This window comes from Ranitomeya imitator, chromosome 10 (genome assembly GCF_032444005.1).
Source record: "Ranitomeya imitator isolate aRanImi1 chromosome 10, aRanImi1.pri, whole genome shotgun sequence".
NCBI lineage: Eukaryota > Metazoa > Chordata > Amphibia > Anura > Dendrobatidae > Ranitomeya > Ranitomeya imitator.
The window spans coordinates 142,333,982-142,347,462 of NC_091291.1; the positions used below are offsets into that span (position 1 = coordinate 142,333,982).

Here is a 13,481-nt window from a genome sequence, read left to right on the forward strand (position 1 = left end):
ATTGCCACTCAAAATCTGATCTTCAGATGTCATGATGCTTGGCACACAGTCAAGGCCCCCAGTGCCAGAGGCTGCAAAGCAACCACAAAACTTCTGTGAACCTCCACCATATCTGACTGCAGGTACTGTGTTCTTTTCTTTGTAGGGCTCATTCTATTTCCAGTAAACAGTAGACTGATGTGCTTTACAAAAAAAGCCATATTTTGGTCTCATCTGTCCTCAAAACGCTTTCTCAGAAGGACTTTGGCTTACTCATGTACATGTTTGCACACTGCAGTCTAGCTTTTTTTCCTCTCTGTGTCAGCAGTGGGGTCCTCCTGGGTCTCCTGCCACAGCGCTTCATTCACATGTGGACGGATAGTTTTCTCTGACATTGATGCACCCTGAGCCTGCAGGATGGCTTGAATTTCTTCAGACCTTGACTGGGGCTTATCCACCATCCGGACTATACTGCGTTGCAACTTTACACCAATTTTTCTCTGCTACTGTGCCATGGCTTGTAAACTTCTTGATTATGTTGCGCACCGTGGACAAAGGAATGCCAAGAACTCTGGACATGGACTTGTAACCTTGAGAGTGTTGATATTATTCACCAATTTTTGTTCTCAAGTCCTCAAACAGTTCTCTTTCTGTACTCCATGCTTAGCGTGGCATATACGGAAACACAATGTAAAAACACAATGTAAAGGTTGAGTCAACTTCTCCCCTTTTCATCTGGTTTCATGTGTGATTTTCATATTGCCCACACCTGTTACTTGCCACAGGTGAGTCTGAACAAGCATCACATGCTTGAACAAAGTTGTTAACCCACAATTTTGAAAATTTTGACTTTTTTTCTGTTTTTTTTTTTTTGTGTTGTTCCAATACACACGCAGGGAGTAAAAGTTCAATTGCAATAATTTTCTGGGAGAAATACTCTATTTTTTGTAACAATTTTAAGGGTGCCAACATTTTCAGCCATGACTGTATGGGTATAGGGTATATATATGTTTATTCAACTACCAAAAATCGTTTTGTTTTTTCATTTTTTCTTCACCATTTCCAAGGAAAGTCATCGATTTTGCAATATTCTCCTCCATGTTTTATTGCAGGTTGAAAAGCCAATATTTTATGTTGCGAAACCGATTACTAGAATAAAGATTTACAATCCGGATGCAATGGCATCAATCATAAATTTTGGTCTTGTTGTTCTTCCAAGTAGCAGTTTGCAACTTGTAATTATCTCGCCCTTTGAATGGTATAAAGCAATCGGCCATAACTGAATAGCGAGGACTCACATCTCTGGTGGGGGAAACCTTCCAGAGGCCACCAGGCAGCGTTAACTCCTCGGCCTCCACCGTCTTCAGTGCAGCCAACCTGCCGCGCACCTGTCGCATGGTATTTTTGAGCTGTTGTGAAACACAGATGAGGTTAATAGTGACTTACACTAATCAGTAAAATCATATTAATACCGCAGCCCACGATGTGTTTTAAGATTAACATCTGGATCCTGTTTGACAGTCTGGTTACAGGTTTTCTATGACGTTGTCAGACATCAGTCCTTAGCAACTAATCCCAGATGGCCCCCACTGGCAGCAGCTGATCTCCGGCGGTAAGAAAGGATCAGGCATGCTGAAATCCAATATGCCCAATGCTTCCTCCCAACACCATTAACATCCTAGGTCATGGAGAGCCAGAATACATTAGATGAACAATCCTGCAGAAGGCAGGTGGCGGAGCCAAATTTCATCTAAAGTCTATGGCTATATATTGTGCGGTTTCCAATAATATGGGTGTATAGGAATGGTGGTTAATGGAACATTTTACTGATGTCCAAGTGTAGAAATACTGAACAACTTCCCCAGAAGCCCTGGTCGGGACGGTATCCTTCCATGATTCTGGTTTCTGACTGTACTGTGCCCACACCCTATACCGAGGACCATACACCACAATGGGGTAAGACCTTGGCACAAGTGTGGGTGGGCATCCAGCCAAATCCACGGTCCGATCACTGATGTGAAGTGTACGGAAGAAACGTTTCATTACATAATACATCACTGTCAGACAGTCTCCGTACTGAGCATTACACCGAACACATGAGAACATAGGATGGGCCACAAGAGAAAACCTTTATGGCGGTATTATTAATCAGGGCTGTCCATAGGATATATACAATGAAACGTTGATTACAGGTAGGAATGACAGTCTATGAGGAGAATGGAAGTCCTGACACTCCAGCAACTGGAGCAGTCATGTAAAGGAAGGGTCAGGCATGTTGGATTGCAGCATACCCAATCCTTCTCTTCTCAGCTTGTATTACCGTTGGGGGCCAGACTTGTCTGGCAGGGGCTTACATTCTTTGGCCCATCAAAAACATAACATAAGTATAACTCAGCATTGAAAGAAGTAGCTGTAACAGCTGGATGTTTACTACAATGTATCAGTGTAGGTAACAGCCATTAGCCCGGAGGACATGATGATTTATTAACTCAGAGGACAGTATTACAACCTGCTGATATGACCAAGGATGTTTCCAATTTTTGACATCTAGCAGAGATTTTTTAAAGCAGGGAATGATTGACAAGCCCCGATACCCATCTTTGAAGATTAGGTACTGTGTGATCACTCAGCCCCAATCGCCGCGGTTCCCTTTCCCCCTTCATGTTATGGATGAGTCATATTTGTAGTAATCGCCCTCATCATAGTTTATACAACAGTGTAAACTGAGAGGTCAGCTTTGATGTAATTGCTGGAATAATAATAATAATAATTATTGTTATTAAGCAGCAATTTCACCCAAACCTTAAAGTGACAGCGCACCCCGACATCTCTTCTGACATATCACGAGCCACTGGTGGGGGTACAGGAATCTGCGGAGGGGCTGCTGAATTGTATTTTGTGGACACCAGAAAAAAAACAGTAACACAGTGAGTTGCTTACCGCAGATGCAGAGAACCATCAGGAGATACTTACTGCTTTAGCATGCTCCGAGAATAACTTATTTCCATCCCGCTCCTTCAGATCATCCTCAGAGTCATCGCTGATCCTCTTAGCGGACACCCAGCGCTTGCTGGGGCTGCAGATGGCGACTTCTGTATTGCGGTAAGTGCAAGTGTTTCTTTTTGGGGTAAAATGCATGGCGGCATCTGAGGACTGTGTGACGATGATTCCCTCCCTTGTGATCTGCAGGACAGAAGAAAGGCCGGAACATAATAAATTAGTGTATGAAATCCGTAGAGAGGCTGCGATGCAAGCCGAGCCTGTCTCATCAATCCTTTAGTCTTATAATCTGTAGGTGTGACCTGACAGGTGAACATGCCAAGCACAGAGAATGACGACTGCACCCCATTGAGTTCTCAAAATCTCACCTCTTAAGACCCCACGGTACAGTCATGTTTAGATCTAATGAAGCCCCTGTTTTTCTATGCACGGTGCCTGATCCACGGGCAGCAAGAATCAGACATTGGCTGCGTTATTGCAGCTTTGTATATTTTACTTGGGATCGCTGCTACGATTCACGGAAAACACACTATAAAGAGTCGGTCATGGACTACGCGTTTCGGACTGTGTGTCTGAGGCAGGTAGCTAATGCTTCGCCCCAGCTAATTTAACAAGACTGGCATGTCTCTGTCTGTGTCTATAAGGGAGTGACATGCGCTGCTGCTGGTCAGCTTCGGACTGGTCAGCCATGACACACAGTCCACGGCCGGCATGTCAAACCATGTTTTCTCTGAGAGACCGCAGCATTCCAGACTAAAACATTCACTATTAAATGTCCGATTCCTACTGCCCGTGGCTCGTACAGCATGGATGAGATGACAGCTACTCTTTCATCTAACACAAGGTCTTGTGACATTACGACACAATGGATGCAAGGTCACCGTGGTTATTAAACACATAAGATCAGTCTGTTGCTCTGGAGAAACATAGGACTTTGCGTGTTTTCCTCTCCTGCCTGCACGCACATACATGGGGGCAGGTGAGGACCTGCGGTAGGGGGACTCGTACCGCATCGTAGGATTTCTGGAGCTGATGCTGCTTGCACTGTTTGGCATGCTGATTAACCCTTTGCTTCACCTCCCATTGAAAGCGAATCAGTCTCTGCTCCTTCTCCCTCTGGTACTGGATCAGCTGGTCTTCAATTTGCTGAGCAGGGACCTGAACCAAGAGAAACAAGAGGTTAGGCGGGCCCCATGAGGAAAACACTGGTATCTCTGCCATCTAGTGACTGTACCTGGAACTACAGAGTCAGCAGCTTCAGAGCTGAACTCCCCCAGCCATTCCTGCTTATTCTGTCCCTGCCCCGATGCAGCGCCTTCTATAACGTGTCTCAGTGTCCATTCAGTCATGTCTAGGATGTGACCTGACCTTCTGCATTACAGCACAGTTCGCTGACTGCTTCTAATAGCAACCAGCAGAATTGTGAATGAAGCTCTGGAGTAGAAGAAACTCTTGGACTCCATTGGTGTCAACATGGCAAATCACATTTGGTTTCATTTCTCCATTCAAGGGTAATAGATGTCATTCTGCCTGTTCAGTAGTTCTGCTTTGAGGGTCCGGACCCCGAGATGCCCAGCATCAAAGGAAGGTGCAAAAGCAGTTGTAAAACCTGAAGCCGCTCTATGCTGCCGCTCTGCTGGTGGATGAGCTCAGCGCTTCCTTAGAGCGATGGTCAGAGGCTCAGCGCACCCTGCTGATAAACCTCCTAACTATAACATCTAATGTTTTATAAGTTCTAGTACCCCATAAAATAAGTATAGCCCCCCCCCCAGACTAATAGAAATCGCTGCCGTTCATTACATACAGTGGCCATATAAGATTGATTCCGACCCTCACTGATGTCACGTACTTCCATAGATCAAGAGCAGTACAATCTGTGACATCAGGCCAGGAATTTAGTAAAAGTTCAAAGTCCTTTTTCTAACTGGATCAATTTCAGAGTAATAAATATATGGAGGGGTTGAACCAAGTTTGGAAGTGATACCCTATCCACAGGACTGCCGGGAACACCACGGATCCCAAGAAGCCCTCAGTACAGCGCAATAGCAACAGTGTGCACATTGCAACCAGTTGTCAGTCTGCAGCCGCATATAGTGACCGCAGCCTTTTAATCTGAGAATGGACAACCCCTTTAAGGAATGTGCAGACTGTATATACTGAGGTTATATGTGCACAGCGTGCGAATATCAGCAGCACATCCCATACATGCGAAAAGATGTGTCACCGATGGTGCGATCAGCTGATGCCCGAGTGTCTGGTCGCTGCTATGTTCACAGTGATGGTCGGCACTAGGTCTCCTATGAAGGTTTCTTTGTGTGATTAATCCTTCATGCAAGTAGGATGATACAGTTGCACTGGTGATGATACAGCACCAAGCGAAAGGTACTATAAACTGGATCACTATCCGAGACTCCAAGACTACATTTATACTGTCAGATCCGGAGGGAAATCCTAAGTACAGGAGCAAAAACTGGGGGACAGACCCCCTGTAACTCCCTCAGGCTGTGTTCATCTTTTTCGTGCAGAAAATCCTCTGTTTTCTGTCCTCGTAAAGTGCAAGCGATTTCATTTAATCTCCCACACGTTGCGCGACTGACGCTACTGAACTGTGCGCTTTTAATGCGGAAAAGAATTGCCCAGCGCATTTTTGCAGCTTTTTTTCCTGCAGGCAAAATGCAGGCGTTGGCAGGAAACAGCTGTTTGCGTACATCAATGAACATTTTAGTTGAATAAGTGAAAAGGGGTGAAACAATTGGTAGATTAGAAAACTGTATTGATGGTTTACAAAAAAAAATAGATATATGCAGTGTGTGCATGAGATTTTGGAAATTGCATTCATTATGCTGGGATGGTAAAACGCTAAGCTTTCTATTGTGCACAAAAAATAAAAAAAAGCTGCAAATACTCAAGGTGTGAACAAGCCTCTGGGTTTCTGCTCTGTAAACACTCTAAACCTTCCAATACAAGCCAAAATACCGCTCATGGTTTTTTCATTGTTAAATTAAAAAAATTCTCAGGAAAGCACCAGAACGAAACGCTCCAAAAATGCTTAAAAAAACATCACTCACAGCCAAATAACCTGGCACCGGCCATAACCGCAGGAAACACTGCTGCAAAGGAAAAAAACAAAAAACAAAACTCCCTGACGCGTCTTCCTCATTCCGCCCCCTGATTATGAACTGTTGGGCGTCCTCGTCCCGGGCTGTGGAGGTTTCTGCACACCACGAATAGGCTCGGGAAACTCCAGCCATTTTAACCTGTGTCTTTTTTTTTTCTGCTCGTTTCCTGAGTGTTTTTCTAATAGTTTAGGCCCGATGCTTTGTTTAGAGAGTTTTCTCATGGTTTTTGAGACTATTTTTTTTTTACTGTTTTTTTTTCACTCCTCTGAATGATGACGAAAGGGATGGCGATTGAATAAAGAAAAACGATGACAAAATCGTTAGAGAAACATCTGGTCATCTAAGAGTCAGATTGGGGTGCCAAGGGCCCACGAAAAACCAACTCCAGGTCTGACCGCCACCTAGGTCCTACCCATCTCTGGTCCTACCTGCCCATCTCTACACAGCCCCGCCCCATAGGCCCCGCCCATCTATAGCACTACAAACACCCTAGGCCCCGCCCATCTATAAGCCTACCCACACCCAAGGCCCACATGCACCCTGGGCCTGAGTGCCCCCGAGGCACCACCCATCTCCTGGCCTGACTGCCCCCTAGGCACCACCCATCTCCTGGCCTGACTGCCCCCTAGGCGCCACCCATCTCCTGGCCTGACTGCCCCCCTAGGTGCCACCCATCTCCTGGCCTGACTGCCCTCTAGGCACCACCCATCTCCGGGCCTGACTGCCCCCTAGGCACCACCCATCTCCTGGCCTGACTGCCCCCTAGGCACCACCCATCACATGGCCTGACCTACCTCTTGGTCCACTCAGATCTTCTTTTAACCACTTTGGTGATTTTGAAAACCTGAAGTGCTTAAAAACAACTTTTAAAAGAAGTTGGTTTCTTATTGGTCAGCATCTTATTCGGCAATTTTTTTTTCTTTTCTGTTTTTTATAGGTTTAACAACAAAAAATAATCATCACAATAATAACATACAATGCAGCGAGGAGCCTGATGTGAATACATTTACAAACAGCTACAAAAATGATAAAACTGTCTCTTAAATGGACATCGAAGTGGGCACCGAAGGTCATTAATGAAAGGGTTAAATGACTTTGGGGCACTGACATCACACTGCAGACATATAGAACAGGGAGCCCCACATCAAATTCAGGTCCCTCCAGCCTGGCCCAAATGGGTCCTGAACATCAGAAATGACATCAAAGTGGGTAAACAGCCGATTTTCATATATTTGAATAAATAACTCATGTTTTTAAGAGGTTAAATGACTTTGGACCACTGATCTCACTCTAAAAATACACAGATACTGATCCCCGCATCAAACACAGGTTCTTCCAGCCTGGCCCAAATGGATTCAGGGCATCAGAATTGGCATCAAAGTGGGTAATCAGCCAGATTTTTACAGATTTTAATAAGTGATGTTTTTAAGGGGTTATACTTAATCAAATTTGTGAAAATCGGCTGTTTGCCCACTCGGATGCCAGTTCTGATGCCCAGAACCCATTTGGGCCAGGCTGGAAGAACCTGGGCATGATGCGAGGCATCGCTATGCATGTAATAGATGTGCGAGATCACTGGCCCAAAGTCATTTAACCCTTTCATTAACGCCGTTCGGTGCCCACTTCGATGCCCATTTTTGTGCCAGTTTAATAGGCAGCGTATATGTAATTTTTGTAGCTGTTTTTACATGTATTCCCATCAGGCTCCTCGCTGTAGTGTGTGATTACTGTGATGACGATTTTTTGTTGTTAATCGTATAAGAAACAGAAAGGAAAATATTGCCGAATAAGGCCAAGTTCACATTAGCGTTTGAGTCTGCAGCGGTGCTGTGGACTTCTTTCCTTACGCTCCGCCTACGTCCCTATCTTTAACATTGTGTACGCAGGGACATGCGTTGTATGCGGATGCGTCTGCACGCGTCGTTTTGACATGTCCGCCGAACACACCAGGCTGCGGACTCAAACGCTAATGTGAACCCGGCCTAGAAGCAGAAGAATAAGGAACCAACTTCAGCCTCGTGCTCAAAAGCCTCAACACGTAAAATCCTGTCAGAAACGCTAACTGGACCGTGTGTAAGGATACAAAGTCATGTTAGCGGTTTGACAGGATTTTACGCACGGTCACGTTAGCGGTTTCTGACAAGATTTCACACACGGCACTTACACCACGGTCCCATTAGCGGTTTCTGGCAGGATTTTACGCACGGTCCCGTTAGCGGTTTCTGGCAGGATTTCACGCACGGTCCCGTTAGCGGTTTCTGGCAGGATTTCACGCACGGTCCCGTTAGCGGTTTCTGGCAGGATTTCACGCACGGTCCCGTTAGCGGTTTCTGGCAGGATTTCACGCACGGTCCCGTTAGCGGTTTCTGGCAGGATTTCACGCACGGTCCCGTTAGCGGTTTCTGGCAGGATTTTACGCACGGTCCCGTTAGCGGTTTCTGGCAGGATTTTACGCACGGTCCCGTTAGCGGTTTCTGGCAGGATTTTACGCACGGTCCCGTTAGCGGTTTCTGGCAGGATTTTACGCACGGTCCCGTTAGCGGTTTCTGGCAGGATTTTACGCACGGTCCCGTTAGCGGTTTCTGGCAGGATTTTACGCACGGTCCCGTTAGCGGTTTCTGACAGGATTTTACACACGGCCCTGTGAGCGTTTTCTGACAGGATTTTACGCACGATCCTGTTAGTGTTTTCTGACAGGATTTCACGCACGGTCCTGTGAGCGGTTTCTGACAGGATTTTACGCACGGTCCTGTGAGTGTTTTCTGGCAGGATTTTACGCACGGTCCCGTTAGCGGTTTCTGGCAGGATTTTACGCACGGTCCCGTTAGCGGTTTCTGACAGGATTTTACACACGGCCCTGTGAGCGTTTTCTGACAGGATTTTACGCACGATCCTGTTAGTGTTTTCTGACAGGATTTCACGCACGATCCTGTTAGTGTTTTCTGACAGGATTTCACGCACGGTCCTGTGAGCGGTTTCTGACAGGATTTTACGCACGGTCCTGTGAGTGTTTTCTGACAGGATTTTACACACGGCCCTGTGAGCGTTTTCTGACAGGATTTTACGCACGGTCCTGTTAGCGGTTTCTGACAGGATTTTACGCACGGTCCTGTTAGTGTTTTCTGACAGGATTTTACGCACGGTCCTGTTAGTGTTTTCTGACAGGATTTTACACACGGCCCTGTGAGCGTTTTCTGACAGGATTTTACGCACGGTCCTGTTAGCGGTTTCTGACAGGATTTTACGCACGGTCCCGTTAGCGGTTTCTGACAGGATTTTACGCACGGTCCCGTTAGCGGTTTCTGACAGGATTTTACGCACGGTCCCGTTAGCGGTTTCTGACAGGATTTTACGCACGGTCCCGTTAGCGGTTTCTGACAGGATTTTACACACGGCCCTTACGAACACACGGCCCTTACACCACGGTCCTGTTAGTGTTTTCTGACAGGATTTTACGCACGGCCCTGTGAGCGGTTTCTGACAGGATTTTACGCACGGTCCCGTTAGCGGTTTCTGACAGGATTTTACGCACGGTCCCGTTAGCGGTTTCTGACAGGATTTCACACACGGTCCTGTCAGCGGTTTCTGGCAGGATTTCCGTGCAGTACCGCAGCGGTGTGTATATTCCCTCTCTGCCCCGGTCCCTCCTCTGGTGCGGCCTCTTGCCGGCCCCGGTACACTGCCGCCGGCCCCACATCCCGCCGCCTCCCGCACTCACTCTTACGCGGTCCGCAGCTCCACGGTCTCCCGGCTCTATCCAGGCCCCGACAGCCGCCACTCTCCCTGGGTTCCGCTCCGCCAGCACCGCCTGGTTCACCACCATCCTGCTGGGCCTCGACAGGCCGCGCTCCGGTTCTTCCCTCCTCCTCACCGGACACTGCACGGGCGGCGCCATCTCTGTCCGCACCGACATTCAAACTGCCGCGTCTAGAATCTCCATGACAACCGCTTCAACTTCCGGAACTGAGGAAACTGTGAATGACAGAAAGTCTGACCAATAGTATAAGTCCGCTCATCTGTGTAGTCAGGTGAAATATGTACCGCGCGCTCTGATTGGTTAGTAGAACCCCTCATGGTATCAGAGTGCAGCGTGACATACTGTCTGCTGAGCCGTGTATCTAATCCTATCCTGTGAGATCCTGTCTGCTGAGCCGTGTATCTAATCCTCTCCTGTGTGATACTGACTGCTGAGCCGTGTATCTAATCCTCTCCTGTGTGATACTGTCTGCTGAGCCGTGTATCTAATCCTACCCTGTGTGATACTGTCTGCTGAGCTGTGTATCTAATCCTCTCCTGTGTGATACTGTCTGCTGAGCCGTGTATCTAATCCTCTCCTGTGTGATACGGTCTGCTGAGCCGTGTATCTAATCCTATCCTGTGTGATACTGACTGCTGAGCCGTGTATCTAATCCTATCCTGTGTGATACTGACTGCTGAGCCGTGTATCTAATCCTATCCTGTGTGATACTGACTGCTGAGCCGTGTATCTAATCCTCTCCTGTGTGATACTGACTGCTGAGCCATGTATCTAATCCTCTCCTGTGTGATACTGTCTGCTGAGCCGTGTATCTAATCCTCTCCTGTGTGATACTGACTGCTGAGCCGTGTATCTAATCCTATCCTGTGTGATACTGACTGCTGAGCCGTGTATCTAATCCTATCCTGTGTGATACTGACTGCTGAGCCGTGTATCTAATCCTATCCTGTGTGATACTGACTGCTGAGCCGTGTATCTAATCCTCTCCTGTGTGATACTGACTGCTGAGCCATGTATCTAATCCTCTCCTGTGTGATACTGTCTGCTGAGCCGTGTATCTAATCCTCTCCTGTGTGATACTGACTGCTGAGCCGTGTATCTAATCCTATCCTGTGTGATACTGACTGCTGAGCCGTGTATCTAATCCTCTCCTGTGTGATACTGACTGCTGAGCCATGTATCTAATCCTCTCCTGTGTGATACTGACTGCTGAGCCGTGTATCTAATCCTCTCCTGTGTGATACTGTCTGCTGAGCCGTGTATCTAATCCTCTCCTGTGTGATACTGACTGCTGAGCCGTGTATCTAATCCTCTCCTGTGTGATACTGTCTGCTGAGCTGTGTATCTAATCCTCTCCTGTGTGATACTGTCTGCTGAGCCGTGTATCTAATCCTATCCTGTGTGATACTGACTGCTGAGCCGTGTATCTAATCCTATCCTGTGTGATACTGACTGCTCAGCCGTGTATCTCATCCTCTCCTGTGTGATACTGTCTGCTGAGCCGTGTATCTAATCCTATCCTGTGTGATACTGTATGCTGAGCCGTGTATCTAATCCTCTCCTGTGTGATACTGTCTGCTGAGCCGTGTATCTAATCCTCTCCTGTGTGATACTGTCTGCTGAGCCGTGTATCTAATCCTATCCTGTGTGATACTGTCTGCTGAGCCGTGTATCTAATCCTATCCTGTGAGATCCTGTCTGCTGAGCCGTGTATCTAATCCTCTCCTGTGTGATACTGTCTGCTGAGCCGTGTATCTAATCCTCTCCTGTGTGATACTGTATGCTGAGCTGTATCTAATCCTATCCTGTGTGATACTACTGCTGAGCTGTGTATCTAATCCTCTCCTGTGTGATACAGTCTGCTGAGCCATGTATCTCATCCTATCCTGTGTGATACTGTCTGCTGAGCCATGTATCTAATCCTATCCTGTGTGATACTGTCTGCTGAGCTGTATCTAATCCTATCCTGTGTGATACTGACTGCTGGGCTTTGTATCTAATCCTCTCCTGTGTGATACTGCTGAGCCACATATCTAATCCTCTCCTGTGTGATACTGTCCTGTGCGATACTGACTGCTGAGCGTTGTATCTAATCTTATCCTGTGTGATACTGCCTGCTGGGCTGTGTATCTAATCCCATTGTGTGATACAGCTGATTTGTGTATCTAAGTGGTATGTTGTGGAACCTGTGGCACAGAGTGTTTCAGGAATTGAAGCATGTAAGGGTTAAGTCTGAGTGTGATGGGTACAGTCAGCCACACCAGGGGGTGTCCTGCTCCTGGGGGTACATTGTGCGCTGGTTCTGGGACAGGATCCAGTGCTGCCATCGATCTCCCGTCTTCTCTGTTCTCAGCGTTCTGTGAGTGTTTCCCAGACATCAATCACTGGTGACGGACATTGCTTGTTTGGGGCCACTTGTGACTTTTGTGTTTGTTTTTCCTGGTGATGTAAAGTCCCCCAGTGATTCATGAATATCCATCAGCGGTGCATCCACACTGTCCAGGACAGAAGCCTTGTCCCCAGGGGGCTTCAGGAGCACCCAAAAATGGGCACATTCAGCCGAGCGTTTGTTACATCCCATCTCCTTTGCATTCCGGTTCCAAGGATTTAAAATGTGGACTGTTGTGTAGTGAGTCCATCCCTGGTTCATGTTCTGCTGCACTGGGGGTCCCCTATTCATACCTGTAGTGGTGGCTTTGAGTCTCAGGGCAAAATCTGTGGTGGACCTCCCATACCACGTGCTAATTAAGTAATGAATTAAGAAGACTAGAGAGATCATGTGGGAGGATCCTTTTATGTTCATGACATTAGATGTATTGGCCCTTACATTCTAATATCAACCATGAATTGGGTCTCCAAGCTGTAGATCACTACCTGACAACGGACTGTAATATTAATTATGCACAGAAATGGTTTCTATTTAATGGTCTCGAGTTTATATATATATAACACCATTCTCCTTGCAGGGAAATTTAAACCTGCAGCGACATGGTACAGCGATGGGGTCTCTGCTCGCCCCAAGTTCTGCTAATCTCTTCATGGGGCGATTCGAGTGCCTATCACCTATCACATCTGAATATTACTGCAACCGTATTAAATATTGTCAAATCAGAGGGGGATATCTTTACTACATATATTTCTGATGAAAGAATTACATTTCTTGATTTGGAGTTATTCCATGCTAATAAGGCAGCAATGTCCAAAACACATCTTACGTCTGTAGATGGAAATGGACATTTGGACTTATATAGTGAACATTTCCAATAGTGGAAAATAAATATTCCTCTTAGTCAATTTTACGATATCAGGAGAAATTGTACTTCAACAGAAGATGATGTGATTCTATCCAAAATAATCAGAAAATGCTTCTATGGGAAAATACATCTTAAATAACGTGCTAGGATCCCCTCTGTGTGTTGGTAGAGTTGGCAGCGGGGCATTATTGGGCTTCGTCCACATGACACAAAGTACAATCCACACTGACAAAAGCACAAACTCGTGTGGCTTCTGCCTCCAGAAATGCTGTGGAATTACCCCAAATTTCACTCTTTGTGTCAGAAAATATGAAATCCGCAGAAAAAGATTGTGCAATTTACGTTGAGGATTTTATTTGTAGCTTGTGAATA

At 46.6% G+C, this 13,481-nt stretch overlaps 1 protein-coding gene across 1 annotated transcript in view; it reads right to left on the reverse strand.

Moving 5' to 3' along the window:
- The window catches only part of CCDC15 (coiled-coil domain containing 15), a 33,277-nt gene extending 23,223 nt beyond the window's left edge, over nucleotides 1-10,054 (reverse strand). Inside the window, exons 1-4 of the mRNA XM_069742817.1 lie at nucleotides 9,817-10,054; nucleotides 3,988-4,137; nucleotides 2,953-3,162; nucleotides 1,278-1,388 (exon numbers count right to left, since the gene is read on the reverse strand). Coding sequence (XP_069598918.1) covers nucleotides 1,278-1,388; nucleotides 2,953-3,162; nucleotides 3,988-4,137; nucleotides 9,817-10,011 — 666 coding nt within the window. The 5' untranslated portion in view covers nucleotides 10,012-10,054. The remainder of the gene's footprint in view (nucleotides 1-1,277; nucleotides 1,389-2,952; nucleotides 3,163-3,987; nucleotides 4,138-9,816) is intronic.
- Between the last annotated feature and the right edge of the window lie 3,427 nt (nucleotides 10,055-13,481).